Source organism: Phyllopteryx taeniolatus, chromosome 8, assembly GCF_024500385.1.
Source record: "Phyllopteryx taeniolatus isolate TA_2022b chromosome 8, UOR_Ptae_1.2, whole genome shotgun sequence".
NCBI lineage: Eukaryota > Metazoa > Chordata > Actinopteri > Syngnathiformes > Syngnathidae > Phyllopteryx > Phyllopteryx taeniolatus.
The window spans coordinates 10396217-10419442 of NC_084509.1; the positions used below are offsets into that span (position 1 = coordinate 10396217).

At 41.6% G+C, this 23226-nt stretch overlaps 1 protein-coding gene across 2 annotated transcripts in view; it reads right to left on the reverse strand.

Annotated features, from left to right (window-relative positions):
- Window positions 1-848: 848 nt before the first annotated feature.
- LOC133481813 (neprilysin-like) overlaps window positions 849-23226 on the reverse strand; it is a 75394-nt gene continuing 53016 nt past the window's right edge. Inside the window, exons 19-23 of one of the 2 annotated variants that reach the window (XM_061780954.1) lie at window positions 22120-22253; window positions 21754-21819; window positions 15078-15173; window positions 13328-13404; window positions 849-1530 (exon numbers count right to left, since the gene is read on the reverse strand). In XM_061780954.1, coding sequence (XP_061636938.1) covers window positions 1470-1530; window positions 13328-13404; window positions 15078-15173; window positions 21754-21819; window positions 22120-22253 — 434 coding nt within the window. In that variant the 3' untranslated portion in view covers window positions 849-1469. Of the gene's footprint in view, window positions 1531-8917; window positions 13222-13327; window positions 13405-15077; window positions 15174-21753; window positions 21820-22119; window positions 22254-23226 lie in introns of those variants that run through there. The other variant, XM_061780953.1, reaches the window with a different exon arrangement.

The window sequence follows — 23226 nt, forward strand, 5'->3', positions numbered from 1 at the left end:
TACACAATAAGCATTGTTTCCATTCAAATGAATTTTTTTTCATTCTACCATATCAAACAGTAGGGCAGTTATAGAAATATGACTTCAAGTCAAGGGGCTGTATGGTGGCCGAGTTGGTACCACGTGTGCTTCACAGGTTTAAGGTTCGGGATTTAAATTCCTTGACAGATCGCAAGTCACAAGGAAATATTAACAAACAAACAAAGCTCCAAAATAGACGATAGTTCTTGTCTGGCTTGTTCAATATTTTGACATTTGACTTGTAAATTGAGCATGGTGAACTCCTGGGAAGCATGTCTGCCTCACATGTGAGAAGTCACAGGTTTGACTCTCAGGAGTTTGCATGTTCTCTCCATGTTTGCGAGAGGTGTCTGCTGGCACTTCATTATACTTTCCACAAACGTGTCAGGTCAAGTGAAGACTCTGACTTGTCCATAATTTAGCTATGCATGAGTGTGAATGGTTGTTTGTTTATTTGTGCCCTGCAATTGACTGGTGAGTGACCAGACCAGGGTGTCTCACCCAAAATCAGCTCACTTGCAACCCTAATGAGAAGCACCTTGGAAAATGGAGGTATGGATGGATTTCAAGCTGCAATTTGAGCTCACAATTCTCAAACTTTTTACAACAACCTTTACAAAGTTCTGGACCACTGAAAAAAAAATACAGTACTCAGCTCTCCAAGTACCACTATTATGACCAGCAATAAAAGTAATGTTCATCAAAAACAAGACAGAGGTTTTATTGCTAAATAGTAGATTTAATATAATGGTAAACCACTGTCACATTATCCACAGTTTGAAGATTAGCACTATGCTTTAATGTGAAAATAAAAAAGTGTACTCAAATTATGATTCAATTAAAATGTGTTCCACATAAAAGTTAATAAAAACTCTACTTAAATAAATGTTTCAAAACAAACTGTCCTTAAAGATGAAATGCAAATGTATTGAACTGTATTCAAGAATTAAACAGAACAATTAATTAACGGGCGGCACGGTGGAAGACTGGTTAGAGCGTCAGCCTCACAGTTCTGTGGACCCAGGTTCAATCCCCGGCCCCGCCTGTGTGGAGTTTGCATGTTCTCCCCGTGCCTGCGTGAGTTTTCTCCGGGCACTCCGGTTTCACATCCCAAAAACATGCATTAATTGTTGACTTTAAATTGCCCATAGGTGTTACTGTGTGTTTGTTTGTATGTGCCCTGCGATTGGCTGGCAACCAGTTCAGGGTGTACCCCGCCTCCTGCCCGATGACAGCTGAGATAGGCTCCAGCACGCCCGCGACCCTAGTGAGGAGAAGCGGCTCAGAAAATGGATGGATGGATGAATTAATTAACGTAAGGGCAGCACCATGTTGGGTGAAATCATTTTCAGCTGCAGACTCGAAGGCTGAGAGATTGTTGAGAGCAATAGATTTAATCATTCCATCATGTGCACACCATCCCTGAGATGGGAAATATGCAGCGGACATCAGAGGAAGTGTAGCGAAGAGGAAAAGCATTCTACTTCAACTTCTTGATGTGAAGATGTTCTGCAAAAAAACAAAAACAAAACAAACAATCCAGATAGGCTCACAACTCTGTAAACAGATGTACACGATGACCTGTGTTCATTTGCATGAAAATTAGGTGGACATGTCGACTGTGACACGACACATGCAAAAGTCTCAAGTGACATTGCGTGAAATTGAACTGGAATTCAGCCATTTTGGTTTGAAGCAGCCATTCGGGCCAAATTCCAGGACTTTTACTGTACTTTGTCAAACTCTGAACAATGGGGAATTAGCAGCCTTGGCCGAATGGTTTAGATCTACGCCTGCCACCGTGGGGACACCGGTTCAAGTCACTGACTGGCAGAAGAATATGTGGAAAAGAAAATGTAAGCTTGGTCAAGTATGGATAGAGGATGGAGCAACTGACCATCCACCCTCAACATTCTGTGGTCCCACGGCTGTGGTGTCCTTGCACAAGATACCAATACCCTGAACAACTCCCCGGGTGCTCTGGTAGACCCTGCTCCTGTGTGTGTTTGCTGTGTTCACAACTGTGATGGGTTAAATGCAGAGGACACGTTCACAACCATAGAGATGATTCTTCTCAATTGGAACCAGGTATCCTACACGGGTACGGCATCTAATGTGGGTTGAGCATTGAGTCAAAGGTTCATGATCATTTTGAGGATTTGCCATACAAAAAGGGAGTGCGAAGGCCCCTTTGATTTCTGCTCTCAGCTTTTATTGGTTTAAACTCTCAAATATCCTTGGACTTTGAACAAAAGTCTGGCTTGGGGCTCATTGGTTATTGCATCCCATTAAATGGGCCTTGATGATTTCACACAGAGAGCAAAAAGGTTGGGTTTTTTTCTTCAAATATGATGAACTGCTGAACCACTTTTTGGCATCCTAAGGTACAAACTAACAAGTTAGGAAACCTACAAGGTGTAGTTAAAAGGTCTTCCCTAGAGAATGTTTCTGAACCGCTTGTCCTCACTAGGGTCGCGGGCGTGCTGGAGCCTATCCCAGTTAACTGCAGGCAGGAGGCGGGGTACACCCTGAACTGTTTGCCAGTCAATCGCAGTGCACATTTAAACAAACTCACATTCATACCTAGAGTCTTCAATTAATCTACCGTGCATGTTGTTGGGATGTGGGAGGAAACCGGAGTACCTGAAGAAAACCCACACAGGCACAGAAAGAACATGTAAACTCCACACAGGCGAGGCCGGATATAAACCCAGGTCCTCAGAACTGTGAGGTGGTTGTGCTACTCATTTATTTCTAAGAAATTGTTCTTCTTGTAAGGGAGAGCTACATACTGAGAAGGAAGAACACAATATGCAAGATCATTTAGTTGTTTTGCTCATCTTTGTTGAGTTCATTGGCACACAACAAGCTTGTTCTGGCTTTGCTGTTCCAAGACAAACTTTATTGCTTCATGGAAACCTGGCCAGTTAGATTCTCAGTAAAAATAAATAAATACATTAATTAATTAAAAATAATAATAATACTGCACAAAATACCACAATAAATACTGTGATAAGTCTTGGGTAATGCTGACCTCATACTGCCTTGAAGAGCAGCCCTTCAAAAATGAGTCCTTGTTCCAGTCAGCCTATGAATCATCCTTTTCTCACAATTCAGACTATTTTATTAAATGGCATCCATCCATGCATTTTCTGAGCCGCTTCTCCTCACTAGGGTCGCGTGCGTGCTGGAACCTATCCCAGCTATCATCGGGCAGGAGGCGGGGTACACCCCGAACTGGTTGCCAGCCAATCGCAGGGCACATATAAACAAACAACCATTTGCACTCACATTCACACCTACGGGCAATTTAGAGTTGTCAATTAACCTACCATGCATGTTTTTGGGATGTGGTAGGAAACCAGAGTGCCCGGAGAAAACCCACGCAGGCCCGGGGAGAACATGCAAACTCCACACAGGCGGGGCCGGGGATTTTATTTATCTATTTTTTTTTTAAATAGGGTGTCGGAAATGGCAAGTTGAGCTACAGACACATGACGGCACCATTGCTCCGGGCAACATCAGTGCAACGCTGGTACTGTAACAAGAGTTCTGAACTCTTTATATCATTAAAGTGAAATTCAGTCAGTCATGGCCGTAGTTTCGCAATCTGTCCCCTGGACCCCCACCCCCCACCCCCCCCCCCCCCAACACTTTTACAGCTATTAAAACAATTAAATTTCTTTTTAGCGTGTCGTAACATGTTTTTCCAATCCGCCCTTGAACACATTATGACCAGTCGCTGTGCAGACCATTAATCACGCTACAAACACACAGGTGGTCATGACGGACCTGATGATTTTTTTTTCAAGGAAAAGAGGGTAAATTGACATAATTTTATCATATTTTAATCACGTGCAACCGAAAATCTTCCCAGTGTGGAGGGATTTTATTTTATTATTATCACCTGCAGTACGTACAGTGGAGTCCTGAGATACTAGTGGCCCGACTTACGATTGTTTTTTAGATACAAGCAGTTGTTTGGCAGATTTGTTTGCTTTGACATGCGAGCAAAAATTCGAGACACAAACGCTGTGTGGTGGTAGTGAACAAAACTCAACTCACTGCACAACAAGCAGCAGTTCGGCAGATAGTTATCATAAAACAAAAAGAACTACATGTTGTGTATTTAAAAAATCACAGGAGAACTTTGCCTTAAAATCCGCTAGTTTAATACTAACATATGAGTTGCACTGTTGCACTGATGGTTTTTAGCATTTATTTTAAGTCTTCAAACCAATGTAAGAGCCGATAACAGGCACAAAAATAAAATATAAATTACTTTACCAGACTCTAAAGAAAGTAGAAACAGTGCCATTACAAGCTTAACATTGCGCATAAACTGCACCAAATGTCAAACTAGCAACTTTACATCACAATGAATTGGGACAAAATTCACAAAAACGTTGTCTCACAGTATCACAAACACTGACCTTGAGTCTCATCGGTGGGTTGGTAAAGGAATCAACGTTTTAGAGCATCTGGTTTCATTCATTACTGTTTTTCTTGCTTGTCGTTTTAATTTGGTTTTTACCAGTGTCGTGTGAAGTTATTTTCCGTGCCAAAATACTGAGTTCTGGTGAGTGCCCTTCAAAATAAAAGATTATTTGCCTAAAACAGGAAGTCAAGTTCAAACTTGCACATATAAACCATTTGACTTGATAAAACAGTCGCAAATAACTATTTTAACAATTAACAATTATATTTAACTTTTAGTTTTGTGTGTGTGTGTGTGTGTGTGTGTGTGTGTGTATAATATAGGGTGGCATGATGTATGACAGGGTAGCACGTCTGCCTCACAGTTCTGAGGACGCGGGTACAAATCCGGCCTCGCCTGTGTGGAGTTTGCATGTTCTCCCTGTGCCTGCGTGAGTTTTCTCCGCATACTTCGGTTTCTTCCCACATCCCAAAAACCCTCCAACACGCCCGCAACCCGAGTGAGGATAAGCGGTACAGAAAATGGATTGATGGATATATACGGTGGCTGAAATAAGTATTTAACACGTCACCATTTTTCTCACTAAATATATTTCTATTGCTATTGACATGACAATTTTACCAGATATTGGGAACAACCCAAGTAATCCATACATACAAAGTAGAACAAATAATATAAGAAATTAAGTTATATGTAATAATGTGAAATGGCACAGGGAAAACGTTTTTAAACATGCCAATTTATTACTTTATACAAAAGCCTTTGTTTGCAATGACAGCTTCAAGATGCCTCCTGTATGGAGAAACTAGTCGCCTGCATTGCTCTGGTGTGATTTGGGCCCATTCCTCCACACGTTTTCAAAACGTTTTCAAATCTTGAAGGTTCCGAGGTCTTCTTTTATGGACCTTGAGTTTAAGTTCTTTCCATAGATTTTTAATTGGATTCCAGTCAGGTGATTGGCTGGGCTGTTCTTGCAGCGGTTTTCTTTGGAACCAATTGAGAGTTTCCTTGGCAGTATGTTTTGGATGTCCACCCTCATTTCATTTTCATCATCCTCATAGATGCTATTAGATTTTTGTCAAGAATGTCTCGGTACATTTGCCCATTCATTCTTTCTTCAATAATGTGACATTTACCAGTACTATTTGCTGAAAAGCAGGCCCACACCATCATGTTCCCACCTCTGAACTCCACTGTTGGTATGGTGTTTTTAGGGTGATGTGCAGTGCCATTTCTCCTCCAAAGGTGGTGTGCATTGTGGCATCCAAACAGTTCAATTTTGCTCTCCTTCGGCCAGACTATATTCTTCCAGTATTTAACTGGTTTGTCCAAATGTTGTTCAGCAAACTTGAAACGAGCCTTGACATGCTTTTTTTTTTTTTCAGCAATGGGGTCTTGCGTGGTGAACGTGCATACAGGTCATGGCGGCGGAGTGCATTACTCATTGTTTTCCTTGTGACAGCAGTACCTGCTAATTCCAGGTCTTTTTGAAGCTCTCCACAGGTGGTCCTTGGCTCTTGGACAACTCTTCTGATTATTCTTTGCACTCCTCTGTCAGAAATCTTGCGAGGAGCACCTGATCGAGGCAAATTTATGGTGGTATGGTTGAATTTCCACTTACGTATCATGGCCCTAACCGTGCCCACTGGAACATTCTGAAGCTTAGATATGCGCCTGTAACCAATGCCATCGCTATGTCAACAATTAGTTTGCGATGCTCTTGAGACAGCTCTTTGCTCTTACTCATCATGAGATGTGTCTTGACTCACACCTTGGCAAGCAAGGAGACCTTTTTGTCGGCCATCAATTAGGACTGAACCAGCTGATCTTCATTTGCACTGACAAGGGACTGGTTTCCTGTTTCATTATTGATAGATTCTAGGTGTTGTCTTGGTTTTCCATACCTTTTCACACCTCCCTTTCTTCATGTGTTCAATACATTTTCCCTGTGTCATTTCACATTATTACACACAGCTTAATTTCTGATCTTATTTGTTCTACTTTCGTTATCTGTATGAGTTAGTTGGGTTGTTACCAACATCTGGTGATAATTTCATGTCAATAGCACCTTTGGAAATATATTAATCCTTCCATTTTCTGAGCCGCTTCTCCTCACTAGGGTCACGGGCGTGCTGGAACCTATCCCAGCTATCATCGGGCAGGAGGCGGGGTACACCCCGAACTGGTTGCCAGCCAATCGCAGGGCACATATAAACAACAACCATTCGCACTCACATTCACACCTACAGGCAATTTAGAGTCTCCAATTCATGCATGTTTTTGGGATGTGGGTGGAAACCAGAGTGCCCGTAGAAAACCCACGCAGGCACGGGGAGAACATGCAAACTCAACACAGGCGGGCCCGGGGATTGGACCTGGGTCCACAGAACTGTGAGACAGACGCTCTAACCAGTCTTCCACCGTGCCGCTGGAAATATATTTAGTGAGAAAAATGGTGACGTGTTAAATACTTATTTCAGCCGCTGTGTGTGTGTGTGTGTGTATGTATGTATATATATATATATATATATATATATACATACATACACACACACACACACCGCTGCCGCTAAGAGAGCATTATTTCAACATAAAGGAAGAATTGTCAGCAGCCTTTGGCGGTGAGAGGCTCCAGTGTGGATCAAGAGTGCATCAGTGTAGTTTTCATCTGACTGAGAATTAGAACACCGCATGTATTATTAGCTGTGTGTGTGTGTGTGTGTGCGTGTGCGTGGGTGATAAATGCATATAATCGAGTGACTATTGAACCACTCAGTGACTCCCCCCGCCCCCACATGGTTGTACACACACGCACGTATACACAATTAGTGTCACAAATAATGAGTGGTTTTACAGGGACAGGTTGAGGCGCGGTAATGTTATAGCTTGCGTGTCTTTGTGCGTGTGTGTGTGTGTGCAATGACAGTAAGATTGTGTGGGTAGTGTGAAACTTCACAGTGGGTGTCAGCTGATTGTGTCAGGTCACAATCAGCTGATAAACATGTTTTTGACGTTGACTTGCGTAATGTATGTGCGTAGTAATGTAATTGACACTTTTGATGATGTAGTGTACAACACAGTGGTCCTTTTCCAATACTCGCACCCGTGGGAGGTGCAACGAAAAGTGTGGGTGTTGAAACTATTCACTGGAAAGAGTGTGGGTGCCCTGTGTATGTTTGACAAAACGTTTGGTGGTTGAAACCCTTCACCTAAAAAAGTGGCAGAACAACCACATCTGTTATGGGTGTGATGAAAAGTGAGGATGTTGAAACATTCACCTAGAAAAATTGTGGGCGACAAAAACACCCACATCCCTTATGGGTGCAACAAAAAGTGTGGGTGCTGAAACATTTCACCGGGAAAAGCGCTGGTGTTGAAACCATTCACTGGGAAAAATGTGAGTGTTCTGTGTAAATCCAACAAAAAGTGTGAGTGTTGAACCCTTTTACCGGACAAAGTATGGGTGTTGGAACACCTGAATCCCCTGCGGATGCAACAAAAAAATGTTAGTGAAACCTTTCAGCAAAAAATTTTTTATAAAATAAACTGCACAGCCTGAGAATGTGATGAAAAGTGTGGGAGCTGAAACATTTCTCTGGAAAAAACTGTGAGTGTTTAAACACCCGCATCCACTGTGGGTGTGACGAAAAGTGTGAGTGTTGAAAACTTAAAACACTTGCATCCCCCTGCAATTGGCTGGCAACCAGTTCAGGGTTTATCCCGCCTCCTGCTGCCGATAATAGCTGGGATAGGTTCCAGCACTCCCGCGACCCTTGTGGGGTCAGAAAATGGATGGATGGATGGACTTGCATCCCCACCTGTGTGATGAAAACTGTGGCTGTTGAAACCGTTCACAGGGAAAAGTGTGGGTGTTGAAACCTTTCAGAAAGTCTTGGGATGACTACATCTGCCATAGGTGTGCAGATGTTGAAAACTTTACAAAGAGAAGTGTATGTGTAACAAAGGTCTGGGTGTTGAGCCTTTTTAACAGGAAAAGTGGAGGTGTTAAAAACTTTCACCAGAGAAAGTGATGGGATAGACACATCCTGCCCGAGTGCGATGAAAAGTATGGTTGTACTTGTGATGCCTTTCAAAGAGAAAAGTATGGGTCTTTCAACAACTGCAACCTTTGCGGGTGCAATGAAAAGTGTGGGTATTGAAACTTTTCACTGGGAAAAATGAGGGTATTAAATGCAACAAAAAATGTTGGTGTAACACTTTAACTAGGTATCGCATGTGTGCCCATTAAAGTTAGCAGTGTGTGTATATTCAGCTTCTCTTTAGGCAGTGACCAAAATGAAACATCTGCTGCATATCACTCTAAGCAGTTGCAGTTACTGCAGTTGAAGAATATTCATCATTTTCATGCCTTTTGAGTTATTTGCTTGTGAAAGGAGGCCAACTTCAGATGTTCGCACACCCACACACACTATACACACAGTAGTAATAGCACTCGCCTTCAGTCATTGAAATATTTTATTTTGAAAGGGGACAGAAATGCTCTTCAAGATGATTATTATATTACTAAAAAAAATTAAAATACAGGCAACTGAGGTATATCTATCTTTTTACAGGTGAAATGAAGCTGAGAGAAAGAAAGCCTGAGTGAATGATTGACACAACTATGTGCACGGATAACAGAAAAACATTGAAATGTTTGGAATGATCTCTTTGAAAAATGCAAAGGACTTTTTTATTGCAGCCTGCAGTTACATTTGAATAAGAGAAGTCCCAAAAGAGCACAACATTTCACAAATAGACATGCATCTAAACAGTCTCTTTAAATGCCAACAGACAAACAGATTCCATTAGGAAAGCCATCACATATGGGATTAGATTCCCCCCCCCCCCCCCCCCATGTATAAAATAATGTTTTATTCTTATGTGCCTTAAAACCTTAAATTGGTGTCAGTGTGGCAATATTTCCATGACTACTACGGAGGTTCATAGGTACCCCTGCACAGACACAATACAAGAGTTGGAGCAAATATTTTCCCTTAACAAAGATTATAATGCTCTATTTCGACGGTCAGCTTGTATAGGATCCTCTTATGATAATGTGCAGGTGTACCTAATGTTGTGACCAGCGAGAGAAAAACTTCCTCAAATGAAGTCTTTTAAACCCAAGTGCTCCCGAGGCAACAACACCCTCAAAACAAGCACAAAGTTCATGAAAGAACATTATATGAGTCGTTTTTTTTCAACTTGAAAAATAGCACGTGTTACAACACTGTTAAAGACCTCTTCTTTGCTCACAGCTTAATAATAATATTATACCATGTCCATATGATGAAAGAGGTATTGAGCCTCTGGGATATGAATTTCCTCGCACTGTTCTGCACTCACAAATCCACTCTCTCAGTTGCAGCAAACATCAAAACCTGAATTTTTTTTCATGACGCCACTAATTTAATAACCCTAACCACTAATCCCTATCCTAACTATCTAACTCAAACCCTAATTCACCCACTAACCACTGCTGCGAATGCCTAACTGCCGAACCACAATCCCAAAGCCTAAACTCAAACCCTTAACCTTTTACCAACCTAACCTAAATCCAGGAACCATATCTTACACCCTGACCTCTAACACTAACTCTACCCAACTTTAAGCCCTAGCCTCTAACCCAGTGCTTCCCAAACTTCTATTGAGTCAAGGCACCCATTTTGCATGAGAATCTCACAGCAGACCACTAAATGTAAATATCACAAAACGTATGAATACTGAAATAATGATGTTCTCGTCTCGAGTTACATAAAATGTATGTACTTCGTGTGAAATTTGGGCCTGTTTAATTGAACACAAAGCTGATATACACGCAGGAAGCCATGACTTATTCTTTTGTATGAATGGCAAGACGTGTTTATTGTACCTTCTGCCATCTGAAGGAGGAGCATTTCATTGTTCTGCCTGTCACTAGATGTTGCTGGCATAGATAGATGAACAAATATATGTTTGTAATTAATAACTAATAATAATAATAGTTTAATAATACTTTTCGGACACCCATCCATCCATTTTCTTTACCCCTTATCCTCACTAGGGTCGCGGGTTGCTGGAGCCTATACCAGCTATCTTCAGGCGGGAGGCGGGGTACACCCTGAACCGGACGCCAGCCAATCGCAGGGCACATAGAAACAAACAACCATTGGCACTCACATTCACAGCTGTGAAGAATTTAGAGTCTCCAATCAACCTACCACGCATGTTTTTGGGATGTGGGAGGAAACCGGAGGGCCCGGAGAAAACCGTCCACCGTGCCGGCCTTTTCGGACACATTAAGTAAAATTGGATAATTTCCCACGGCACTTATGATATTCTCTTGCCTCATACCACGCATTCTGGTTGGGAATCACTGCTCTAACCAACTAACCCAAGGCCCTTAACTACCCTCTAACGTCAAACTTAACTGCCCTAACCATAATCCATAACCATGACCTACACCATAACCACTAAACCGAAAGTGTCGCCCTAACCCACCCTCTAACCATTAACCCTAATTGCCAACCCTAACCTCAAACTATGTTCTAAACATAACCACCTAACCCTAACTGCTAACCTACTGTAAGGAATTCCAAACGACGCCCAGGAGTTGCCCAGTCGGCCTCGTAAGGAAAAAGTGCTTGAATTCCTTCGTCCCGGTTCTTTTAATGTTTGGTGGTGAATTTGTTTCCAAATAAGAATCCTGATACACTGAACTTGTCTTTTGAGTATTTAATACAACAGAATAAAGTGTACAGGTTTTCAAAGCTATGATCAAGTTTGAAGCATTCAGCGAGCGCTGATCTCTCTATCTTCTCTCGTGGGATCCGGAAGCCGAGTGGCTCCCCTTTTCAGATAACAGTCCATTGCTTTAGTGGCGCCTTATCAAACCAGTTCTCGCCTGCTCTCAGCCTGAATGTTATCAGTATGTCTGTGGTGCATGTGTGTGCGTGTGTGTGTGTATTCATAACATAGTGTGGTCAGTTTTAACAAACAAAAGCTAGTGTGTGTGTCCTAGCGTCCTGCAAGCAGCAGCATAGAAATATATCTAACAAGCCCCCCTGTTGAGGTGGCCTTAAGGTCAACAACTAACAACTAACACTATCTGCCTAAATCCAAATGGTAACCCTAACCTATCCATTAACCTTAATTGCAAATCTAACCCCTAAACCTAACCCATAACTCATGAACCATACCTTAACTCAGCTGAGAATATTTTCATTCATCCAGGTCATTGCGTCCTCAGGGTATTGAATCGATCATCCGGTTTCCTCCCACAGCCTAAAAACATGCGTGGTAGGTTGATTGAAACTCTAAATTGCCCTGAATGTGAGTGTGAATGGTCGTTTGTTTCTATGTGCCCTGCGATTGGCTGGCGAATGGTTCAGGGTGTACACCGCCTCCTGCCCGAAGATAGCTGGGATAGGCTCCAGCAGCTCTAGTGAGGATAAGCGGTAAAGATAATGGATTAATGGATATATCGTTCAGTTGCAACAAGGGTGAGGGTGGTTGAGGCACCTGAAAGCTCTAACCTGAGTGTTGATGTGGAAACCCAAATATCCAATGTATTTTATCAATAGTGGCTTTGTATCCCAAAAGATTAAAATCACTCTTGGCTGGGCCATGCTTCTAATTTTATTAGTATAAATACTTGGTTTTTCTGCACAACACTCAGGCTAGAGCTGTTCTATCAAGCCTTAGTACATGAACTGATGAAGCCTGCTTGGATGAGAAACGAAACCAGAACAGTCCAGTTGCTATCGATTCAATGACCTGAGCATACCTCAACTCAACCCTAACTTAACCCCATACCTAAACCCCTTAGCCAAACCTAACCAAAGTCTAACCCTAACATTTCGTAGAAACATTCTCGGTATGTTTGGTATATAACTGCAGAATTGACAGTAAAGCCTGTTGACTCTTGACTATAATCTACCTTAACCCCTGATCATACCCTAACTGTGGCACCACAGGTTATGTAAGGCATTGCGATTTGCGTAACATAGAGCAGGCAGCCATTGACGTGACAAAGCCACCAATGGAACGGCCTAAACAGAGTGTGTCGATTATTTCAGTGACTAGTGAGAGGATCTTAAGTGTCCGTCGACGTACTGTACGTGTTTGACATAAAGTAAAGTATTGTACTGGTACTAAATGTCGGACGCCTACTCACTGATCAAACAACTCAGTATGAGAGCACTGTAAAAAGTGTAATTGTAGGTTACGTATTTACTGCGCTATTCGGCAAAATATAATCATATTTTCTGTAATAATTGATCTAACCTACAGTATGTATTAACAGAGAGAGTACATGAGATGAAAGCTGATGACAGTCCTACATAACAGCAAAGTGGTTCAGCCCTCTTTTATGAGTGTGAGTGGGCGTTGGGTGTATTTATAAGATAGTGGGTTGGAGTACATTAACCCCTGTGCAGTACAGAAAACAAACAAAAGAAAAAAAAACAATAAGACAAAGACTGATTGTTGGTTGTAAGTAGTAGTAAGGACAGGAGTGATGCTCACTTCCGTCTATTTGTGGAGCTTTATAGCCAGCGCTGCTCATCTCCGAGGAAGTGCACTCATGGCAGGCTTACTCCGTCAGGATGGGTGGGCTCCCACTTCCTATATGAGGTCCTAGGACCGATGAGGCAGTCCACACAGGCCCACAGAGCTTTGCGGATCACCACACGCGGCAAACATTGTCCGAGACCATGTAGCTGCTTCTATTGCAGCCGTACACTTTGGCAAACTCTGGGAAGTTCTGAAGGGAGCCCAGCACCCTGAGACACACACACACACACATACACACGAATAAATGTTTATGGGTTGTGTTGTTGGTTGTGTGACTTAACCTTCTACTCTGCCCAATGGCATGATTGAAAGTACCTGAATTTTCCTGGACTGTGTTGATCGACTTGGATGGAATTCAAAGCATCTTCTGGTCGTCGTGTTCCACACCACACCTGATACAGACAGATACAATAAGAATACAGTGGTGCCTTGAGATATGAATGACATGGCTCAAGAGTTTTTTGGGATACGAGCTGTTGATCGGTTGATTTTTTTCGGTTTGACTTGCAAAGGTAAACTTGTGATACGAGCGCTGTATGGTGTATGTATTTCAAGCAACCACATAGCCTAAGCAACCTGAATTCTAACATACGAGGGGAAACGCCATAGGCACATGGGCTAACAATTAGCATCTATGTGGCGGTATTGTTACCGTTTAAGCAACAGATATCTGAAAACAAATGGTGCTGCAATATATGTAGAAAGACCACATAACTACTCACAGGCATATATTCAACCCCTGCGAAGAACGACTCATTTTACTGCTGTACTGAGTAACCGAGAAAGGAGTTGAGCCTCCAGTACAGTGTATCCCTATGTCTATCTTATACTGCCCCCAGGTAGCCAAGGTGCATTTAAAATGTTTGGTTGTTTTTTGGGGGGAGGCTGGAACAGATTAATGGCATATCCATTTCCATAGGGAAAGATGACTGGAGTTTTTGAGTGTTTTGAGTTACGAGCATGGTCAATGATCAAACTGAACTTGTATCTCAAGACACCACTGTACGTATCTGGGATGGGCTTTTGACAGAATTTACATAAATATACTGTATAATTTTTATACTTTAAAGTTTTATTTGTCATGTAATATTTCGAAGGTCCCATATTCTGGCTATTTATACCTTAATTGAGTGACTCTCCAACATAGACTTAGTGTCAATTTCATTTAAAAAACACTTTGTTTTTTGTCATACAAGTGTCCAGAAAAGGTTCCTCTGACAGCTACTTCTGTTTGACCAAGTTTTGTCCATATTGTCCCCTTTCCACTTATTGGTCGTCTCCATGTAGAAGACCAACTTGTGAGAGCACATGTTTGTTATGTTGAGAACTCTGGCTCGGGAGCGGAAAGGGAAAGCGGAGCTCTTCGCTAGTGACGTAGATATGCTTGAGAAATGCGAATGGCCTGATTTCAGGCCTCTTGGCAGAAAAACGTCTGGAACTCAGGAATGCGTGGGCAATTTTAATTCATATTTCACGTTTACTGTGGCATCATAGAGCCAATATAACATCCCAAACACTAGAAAAAGTTGGTTTGGTAAAATATTGCACCTCTAAATGTACATGATATTTTATATGGAAGAGGACAGAAATGCTATGTAACAAATCTTGTTTTAATTCATATTTTTAAATTATACACTTCATTCTAGATGACAGAACATACTAAATATTTACAGCAAATGTTTTTTGTTTTTTTTAACACGCAATCATTATATCTACTTGACCTGATCTGGTTAGGATGGGGATTTAACCAAATTTTGTGTTGGTGGATGAGTGGTTAGCGCATCCACTTCATATTTCTGAAGTGGGGTTTCAAATCCAGGCTGCGACCTTCCTGTGTGGTGTTTGCATGCTCTCACTGATTAAATTTGGGGATCAATCTTAATTTTTTTCTTTTTTTTCCCCATTTCATTTTTTCATTTGTTTTGTATTTATTTTGTATTTTAAATACACAAGTTGTTGTTCTTTAGACTGCATACTAATCAATTCCACACAATGGACAATCCTCAACATACATGATGTTCTATTATCTATCTAATCATCCACCAAATAATCCATTGCCCACTACCTGAGCAAAGTTGAGGAAGAAGAGTTGATCGTGGTTAAGGTTGAGTCCTGGCAGCAGTGCCTCCTCACCATGTTTCTTCACATAGTTCTTATAGGCCTGCACACAACACACAAGACATGTACTGTATCTAATACTACACTAAACAGTACACATACCGCATTCCCTCATGTCATAGACATCCCTCCAATGAGCGGCCGAAATAGTCGGCAGGTGCGTCATCCACGTAAGACAAATTCTGTAAACAACTCCTTTACATCCATCCATCAGAGAAAAAATTTAATTAGAGAGAATCCCAGTTTAACGCTGGGGATACGTTTCAGACCAACCTGCAATAGTTGAAAATCTCCGATAAAGAGCCACATTTTTTAAAAGGTTTTACCCCTTCCCCACACTTTGAACACATTTAAACATATTGAAATACACTCATTACTCAAGAACACACAAAAAAAATGCACTCATAAAATGTATAGAAAATACTGTAGGTACTGTAGTATTTGTGTGTTAGATATGGGCCTTTAAGAGGCAGGGCTGGGGAGGTTAGCTGGTTGGCTCAGCCTATGGCGATTCTGGGTGTGAGTGTCTGGGCATGAGCTGTGGTCGACAGCATCTCCTGCATGAGTGTGCTCATTGTGTTTTACCATTCTACCATCATTCAATAAATGGCTGAAAAGTGCATCGGTGACTGTGGCTCTCCTTTCCCACATGCGAGGGCATTACAGTAACTAAGCATATTACAAAACCTCATAAAAAACGCAATGAAGTGCAGGTTTTCGCAATGCCGCAGGGATTTTCTAGACATACAGATAGACACGTCCACAATAAAAAACTGCGATATAGTGGTGGCGCGAACAATGAACCGCGATATAGCAAGTCTGACTCAAACCAAACCATAGTAAAACTGAAACAATATTTCAGATAAGAAATATTGCAAATTCAGTTAATCTGTTCAACACACCCCAAAATATAAATTTAAAAAATCATTTTATAGAGAATAACTATGCTTTGACATAAAGAAAACAAAGTGAAATATAAATGACTCATGAAATATATGAATGAATACATCAATAAAACATGTTTACATTTTATTGAAGACTCCAAATGGCATATGAAAGACTGCGCCGAGGGGAGAAGGAGAGTTTATTGTTTCGAAGTGTAATCTGCCATTTTTGTACTTTCCTAAGAGTTCTTCCTAGAATTTTATGGTCTTCCTTATCAATGGGCCGCCAATGCAGGGATCTCGTTTGATGTGCGTCCCGGGTCGTAGATGCATGTCACTGATGCGAGGACGCGGAAGTGAAGCGTTTGATTGAGGAGCGGGAAGGCAGCCGTTGCAAAATGCGACGCCGAATAGAGAAGAGAGAGAGCAAAACGACATGGCGAAATGTGGTAGCATTTCAAAGTGAAATGCAAGTCGAGCACCCCGTTCACCTTTCTCTCCGCTGAGTATGACACCGCGTCGCGGGACCCGAGAGACAGAGTTAACATAGTCCAAATTGGTGATGATCTGTAAGTGGCAAAACTTTGAGTCAAGTAGGTGAAAAATGTGGCAAATGTGGTTAGAGAGGAATAAGAGTAAAATGGAGGAGGGTTTTGGTGAAGGGAGATGAAGGAAATATTTTTCTCTCGAGAATTCTTCATTTTAGTTTGAACAAACTACTACAATTCCAAAATTTGCAGTAGTCTAAAGATTTGTCTTCTTCACGTTCAGTTAGTCTGGGCTCATAAATGCACAGCCAGGAACCTACTGTATTAATAAGTCACAAAATGCTAAAATGCTAGCTGTTTAAGTGAAGATGCACAAAGGGTGTTAATGCTTTAAAAAATAAATAATGCCTTATCTTTTATGCACAATGTGAATTGAAGAAGTAAAAACTGTTGGTTATATAAAAGAGGAAATCAATTAGTCGTACGCAGTGATGCCGGTAGCGCGTTACTTTGTAACCAAAATGCTGCCATTTTGAGTAACGAGCAAAGTAACGCGTTACCTTTCCCGAGAAAGTAGTCAGACTACAGTTACTTCTTGATAACAACAATAGTTATTTTTTAGTCATCTATATTTCTCGCCAAGATCAGTCTAACAGGTCAAAAATATTACTCTGATCACGTAGGCCGCTCATTATTCAATAATCACAACAAAGTGATTGGGAAGTGGTGGTTTATTATACAATGCACACTGTTTTTGTTATTCTATTTGGTAGAAAATACATTGGATTGTTGTTACTTTTTTATTTACACATTAAGAACACAGTTTTACTGGCGTGTTAAGTGCGCAATGCATTGAGGGTTAATTATTCATACCGAAGAGCGCGGTAATAAATCATCATACAATAAGGACTGACTCACTGAAGGACTTAGAATACTTAGCTTAAATAATATTTACAATAAAAAGTGAGCACTTTCAACTTCATTGTAGTCCAGACTGTGAGCTGGTTTTACATGCTGCATGGCTGATGTCACGTAAGTAAGTGGTCCTCTCCCCGTCAATCACCCACAGTTTTGCTTGTTAAACAGTTGCATAATCTTGTCACCTTTTCTCTCTCTTCGTATCAAAATTACGATGGTGGGAGAAATGGTGTGTGTCTGTGTGTGTGTGCGTGCGTGCGTGCGTGTGTGTGTGTGTTGCTGAAGTGCTTCAGCGAATCATTATCGACTAAAAGTACGAGTCCTGTCTTGGTGCTAGCCAATCAGAAGAAAACTAGGACGGGTTATCGTTTCATAAATACAATGGACACGTGACTTTTTTCCCAGACTAAATGTTCATTGTTGTGGTATCACCCGGCGCGCCACTCGTGGCGCAGCGAGCCGCTGGCGGAACAGTTTTGACTCCGTAGATCCAAACAACTGGGACATTTAAAGGAGAGTTAACTATTTATTACGTTCGCTAGCCGGTGAGCTAACTAGCTAGTGTGCTACGGAGCTAAACAGCTCACTCTGGCTCGCTCGATTTTTGCAACATCGTTTAAAACAGAGGCCACTAACATGCGCGTCCGCGTCCGCGTCCGGACCCAGAAGCAGTCCCAAATGGACCCACAACATAGCCAGAAAAGAAAGGACATGATTCAAGACATACGGGGGGCTTCTATTTTAAGCAGCCAACATATTTCAGGCTTTACGGTAGTGATGACATGTACCGACCAATCACATGCAAGTTCCGCCACCTTTTCAGCCAAACAAATCTGGATCACAGGCGGTAATCACTGAAATCACTGACTGTGCACAGACCAGACAGAGACAAGGAGAAAGAAAGAGAGTTAAGTTGAGTTAAAGACAGAGAAAGATCAGAAAACGACCGATAAAGGAAGAGAACACCTGGAACAAATGTTGCTGAAAATGGAACAGGCAGAGTCATTTTTGTTTGTGTGGGAAGTTTCCACTGGGAGCTCTTATTAAAAGTGCATATTATATGTGAAACGTCATTATGAACCAAAGCAAAGGTTTTGAACAAACATAACCTCTAAAACGGTTCAGTTAAGATTTGTTAAATTCAAATATGTAAAATTGTTTGAGACTTCACTGTTGTGTTAAGATGCCAAACAGAAAAGAGGAAACTCAAACTTTATTTTTCTTAAGTTCAGCACTTTATTTGAACACGTATAACTTTCTTTTTATTTACTTGCTCTCATTGTGAAATGGAGCCCTACTTTTACTTAGTGAATGAGAGAACATTACACAGTTGTGCTCATATGTTTGATTACCAGGGTAGAATTTGTAAGATGTGTACAATTCCTTATGATGCTCTAATGTCATTATATCAGCGGCATAAAAAAACATCGATATTATTGTTTATCTTGAAGGTTTTTGGGAAAATACAACCGCAATTCCAATGAAGTTGGGACGTTGTGTTAAACATAAATAAAAACAGAATACAATGATTTGCAAATCATGTTCAACCTATATTTAATTGAATTCTCTACAAATACAAGATATTTAATGTTCAAACTGATCAACTTTATTGATTTTAGCAAATAATCATTAATTTAGAATTTTATGGCTGTAACACGTTCCAAAAAAGCTGAGATAGGGTCATGTTTACCACTGTGTTACATCACCTGTTCTTTTAACAACATTCAATAAACGTTTGGGAACTGAGGACACTAATTGTTGAAGCTTTGTAGGTGGAATTCTTTCCCATTCTTGCTTGATGTACGGCTTCAGCTGTTCAACAGTCCGGGGTCGCCGTTGTCGTATTTTACGCTTCATAAGGCGCCACACATTTTCAATGGGAGACTGGTCTGGACCGCAGGCAAGCCAGTCTCGTACCTGCACTCTTTTACTACGAAGCCACGCTGTTGTAACACGTGTGGCATTGTCTTGCTGAAATAAGCAGGGGTGTCCATGAAAAAGACGTTGCTTGGACGGCAGCATATGTTTCTCCAAAACCTTTATGTACCTTTCTGCATTAATGGTGCCTTCACAGATGTGTAAGTTACCCATGCCATTGGCACTAACACACCCCATACCATCACTATGGTGGCTTTTGAACTTTGTGTCCATAACAGTCAGGATGGTTCTTTTCCTCTTTGGCCCGGAGGACACGACGTTCACAATTTCCAAAAACAATTTGAAATGTGGACTCGTCGGACCACAGAACACTTTTCCACTTTGCATCAGTCCATCTAAGATGAGCTCGGGCCCAGAGAAGCCAGCGGCGTTTCTGGGTGTTGTTGATAAATGGCTTTTGCTTTGCATAGAGTTTCAAGTTGGACTTACGGACGTAGCGCCGAACTGTATTTACTGACATTGGTTTTCTGAAGTGTTCCTGAGCCCATGTGGTGATATCCTTTACACATTGATGTCGGTTTTTGATGCCGTGCCGCCTGAGGGATCGAAGGTCATGGGCATTCAATGTTGGTTTTCGGCCTTGCCGCTTACATGCAGTGATTTCTCCAGATTCTCTGAAACTTTTGATGATATTATTGACCGTAGATGATGAAATCCCTAAATTCGTTGCAATTGTACATTGAGGAACATTGTCCTTAAACTGTTCGACTATTTTCTCACAAAGAGGTGAACCTCGCCCCATCTTTGCTTGTGAATTACTGAACAATTCAGGAAAGCTCCTTTTATACCCAATCCTGTCACCCACCTGTTCCCAATTAGCCTGTTCAGCTGTGGGATGTTCCAACAAGGTGTTTGATGAGCATTCCTCAACTTTCTCAGTCTTTTTTGCCACCTGTCCCAGCTTTTTTGGAACGTGTTGCAGCCATAAAATTCAAAGTTAATGATTATTTGCTAAAAAGAATAAAGTTTATCAGTTTGAACATTAAATATCTTGTATTTGTAGTGTATTCAATTAAATATAGGTTGAACATGATTTGCAAATCATTGTATTCTGTTTTTATTTATGTTTAACACAACGTCCCAACTTCATTGGAATTGGGGTTGTACATTTATCTAAAAAATTTGCTATCGTGGCAGGCCTAAACACATAATATATTGAGAGAGAGCAAAAGTAATGGATAACACAAAAATATTGTACAAACAGTATGAAAGATTAAACAGTAAAGAGAACTGCAATAAAAATCTCCAATATAGCGGGATCGTGAACCACGATGTAGCAGAGGATTACTGTATCTGTATTGATGATAAGTTGCAGGGACTCATTGTTCCAGGGCTGGGACTCATTGTTTCCATGACGTGTGCATCCCGGGACTCGCATAGTGTCAAGTGTAAAATGATCTATGACTGGGAACTTTCTTTGGCCCCGAGGTGGCTTCCTGAAGATCCATCCAACTGTTTTCTGAACCGCTTATCCTCACTAGGGTGTGCTAGGATGCTGGAGCCTAACACCCTGAACTGGTCCCCAGCCAAACGTAGGGCACATATAAACAAACAACCAATCACACTCACATTCAGACCTATGGACAATTTAGAGTTCTCAATTAACCTACCCTCTAAATTGCCCATAGGTGTGAATGTGAGTGCGAATGTTGTTTGTTTGTATGTGCCCTGCGATTGCCTGGCAACCAGTTCAGGGTGTACCCCGCCTCCTGCCCGATGATAGCTGGGATAGGCTCCAGCACGCCCGCGACCCTAGTGAGGAGAAGCGGCTCAGAAAATGGATGGATGGATGGAATTAACCTACCATGTATGTTTTTGGAATGTGGGAACCGGATTATCTGAAGAAAACCCACGCAGGCACGTGGAGAACATGCAAACTCCACACAGAAGGCCTGAGCCTGGTTTTGAACCCAAGACCTCAGAACTAAGTGACAGATGTGGATTACTGTACCGCCAGCGAATGAACAGACACATTCAATAAATAAGCACAAACAAACTTTGAGGTATTGAGTGGCCAAATCATGTGGGAAGGAGGATTTGCATATGGACCATTTTCAACGTATGAAAAGTGACCAGCTGTACGAAAACTGTGAGAAATTCGGAAAAAAAATCAGCATAAACAAAATTGTACGAAAAAAGAGGTTCCACTGTATTCCAAAAAGGCATTTGAACAACTAAAGGCCTCCTAATTGAATGGACACCTCCTCCGGTTATTATTTGCGAGAATATGCAAATGTGTGAATCTGACTCTGGGCTCTGGACAACATAGTGGTTCAAACTATCAATTGTCAGTCAGTAAATTGACTGACGTCTCCAGTTAATATCGGGAAGAAGACATCAGCAGTTGTTTCGAACAATACCCAAATGTTTTCCTCATTGTTTTCAGGCTCATTACCTGATAGGCCTGCCGAACTCCTCCGTTATCAGCAATGTTCTCCCCAAGGGTGTTGTTACCTTTTAGCTAGAGGAGGGACAACAGAGAGATGGCAGTGTCAAAAGAGTGGAGTCTTTCCTTATTTCGGCACACACTGTAAACAGCTTTCACTCTTTGGGATGGAAGAAATGGTTTAAAAAAAGAAAGACTGCCTGGGGAGAATAAAAAAGTACCGCGGGGGAGTGAGCAATCTGTCAACAGGAAAATATGAAAGAGTTGTGAGGCAGTTGAGGAGATGAGCTGCAGAAGTGCGGAGAAACATGAAATGTGAAATGGAATGTCTGCTGGAAGTAAAAGGGAGAAGCTAAGGCTTTTGGGGTGGTTTACATTAAGTCCGTTGGCCAGGTCCCAAGAGAAGTTAGCATACTGATCGACAATGCACGCAGACAGCTCCAAGAACCTTTGAGCCGAGTCCTCTGTCCACCAGTCCTTCAGGTCGCCATTTTTATCATATTTACGACCTAGAAAAACAGAGCAAATACATCACGTTGAAAATAAATTGAAAAATGTCAAGAGCTGACTGAAATCGAAAGAGTCCACATTAACGCATGTCAAAATGCTTGATGGTCTCTTGTCATTTTCATAATGAGAATTATATAATTTACTATGATACTACAGCGGGTCTTTGGTTTACGGCAGTCCTGACAAACAAGGTTTTGAGATTATGAATGCAATGATCTATTATGCGCAGCGGTGTAAGAATACATTGCCACGCACCACAAGACCGCACCCTCAATTACCTTGGTATTTACTGTTGTTTCTTTAATTGTTTTTATACTTAGAGCCCAGTGTTTGTCATCCAAATATTTACTGACTTAACTACTGTGTTAGCATTTCAACTTACATCCAAATTCAGGTTCCGTCACCGGCATAGCTACGGAACTCCATCATAACAATGGATCTCTGTCATTGATCGAGGACCCCCTGAAAATTCATTTTTGTATTCATTGGATTCATTTTCCTTTAATAATTTGAATTGTGCCGGCACGGTGACCGACTGGTGAGCACATCTGTCTCACAGTTCTGGGGACCGGGATTCAAATCCCGGCCCCACCTGTGTGGAGTTTGCATGTTCTCCCCGTGCCTTGGGTGGGTTTTCTCCGGGCACTCCGGTTTCCTCCCACATCCCAAAAACATGCGTGGTAGGTTGATTGAGGAAATTTCCCGTAGGTGTGAATGTGAGTGAGAATGGTTGTTTGTGCCCTGCGATTGGCTGGCGACCGGTTCAGGGTGTACCCCACCACCTGCCCGAAGATAGCTGGGATAGGCTCCAGCAGCCCGTGACCCTAGTGAGGATAAGCGGGAAAGAAAATGGATGGATGGATGGATTTGAATTTGAAAAAGTGTAAGGGCAGATGTAGTTTTACTATGACTCACATAGCCAAAACCTCTATCTAGTCATTTTCTATAGGATTTGTCATCATTTGGGATGCG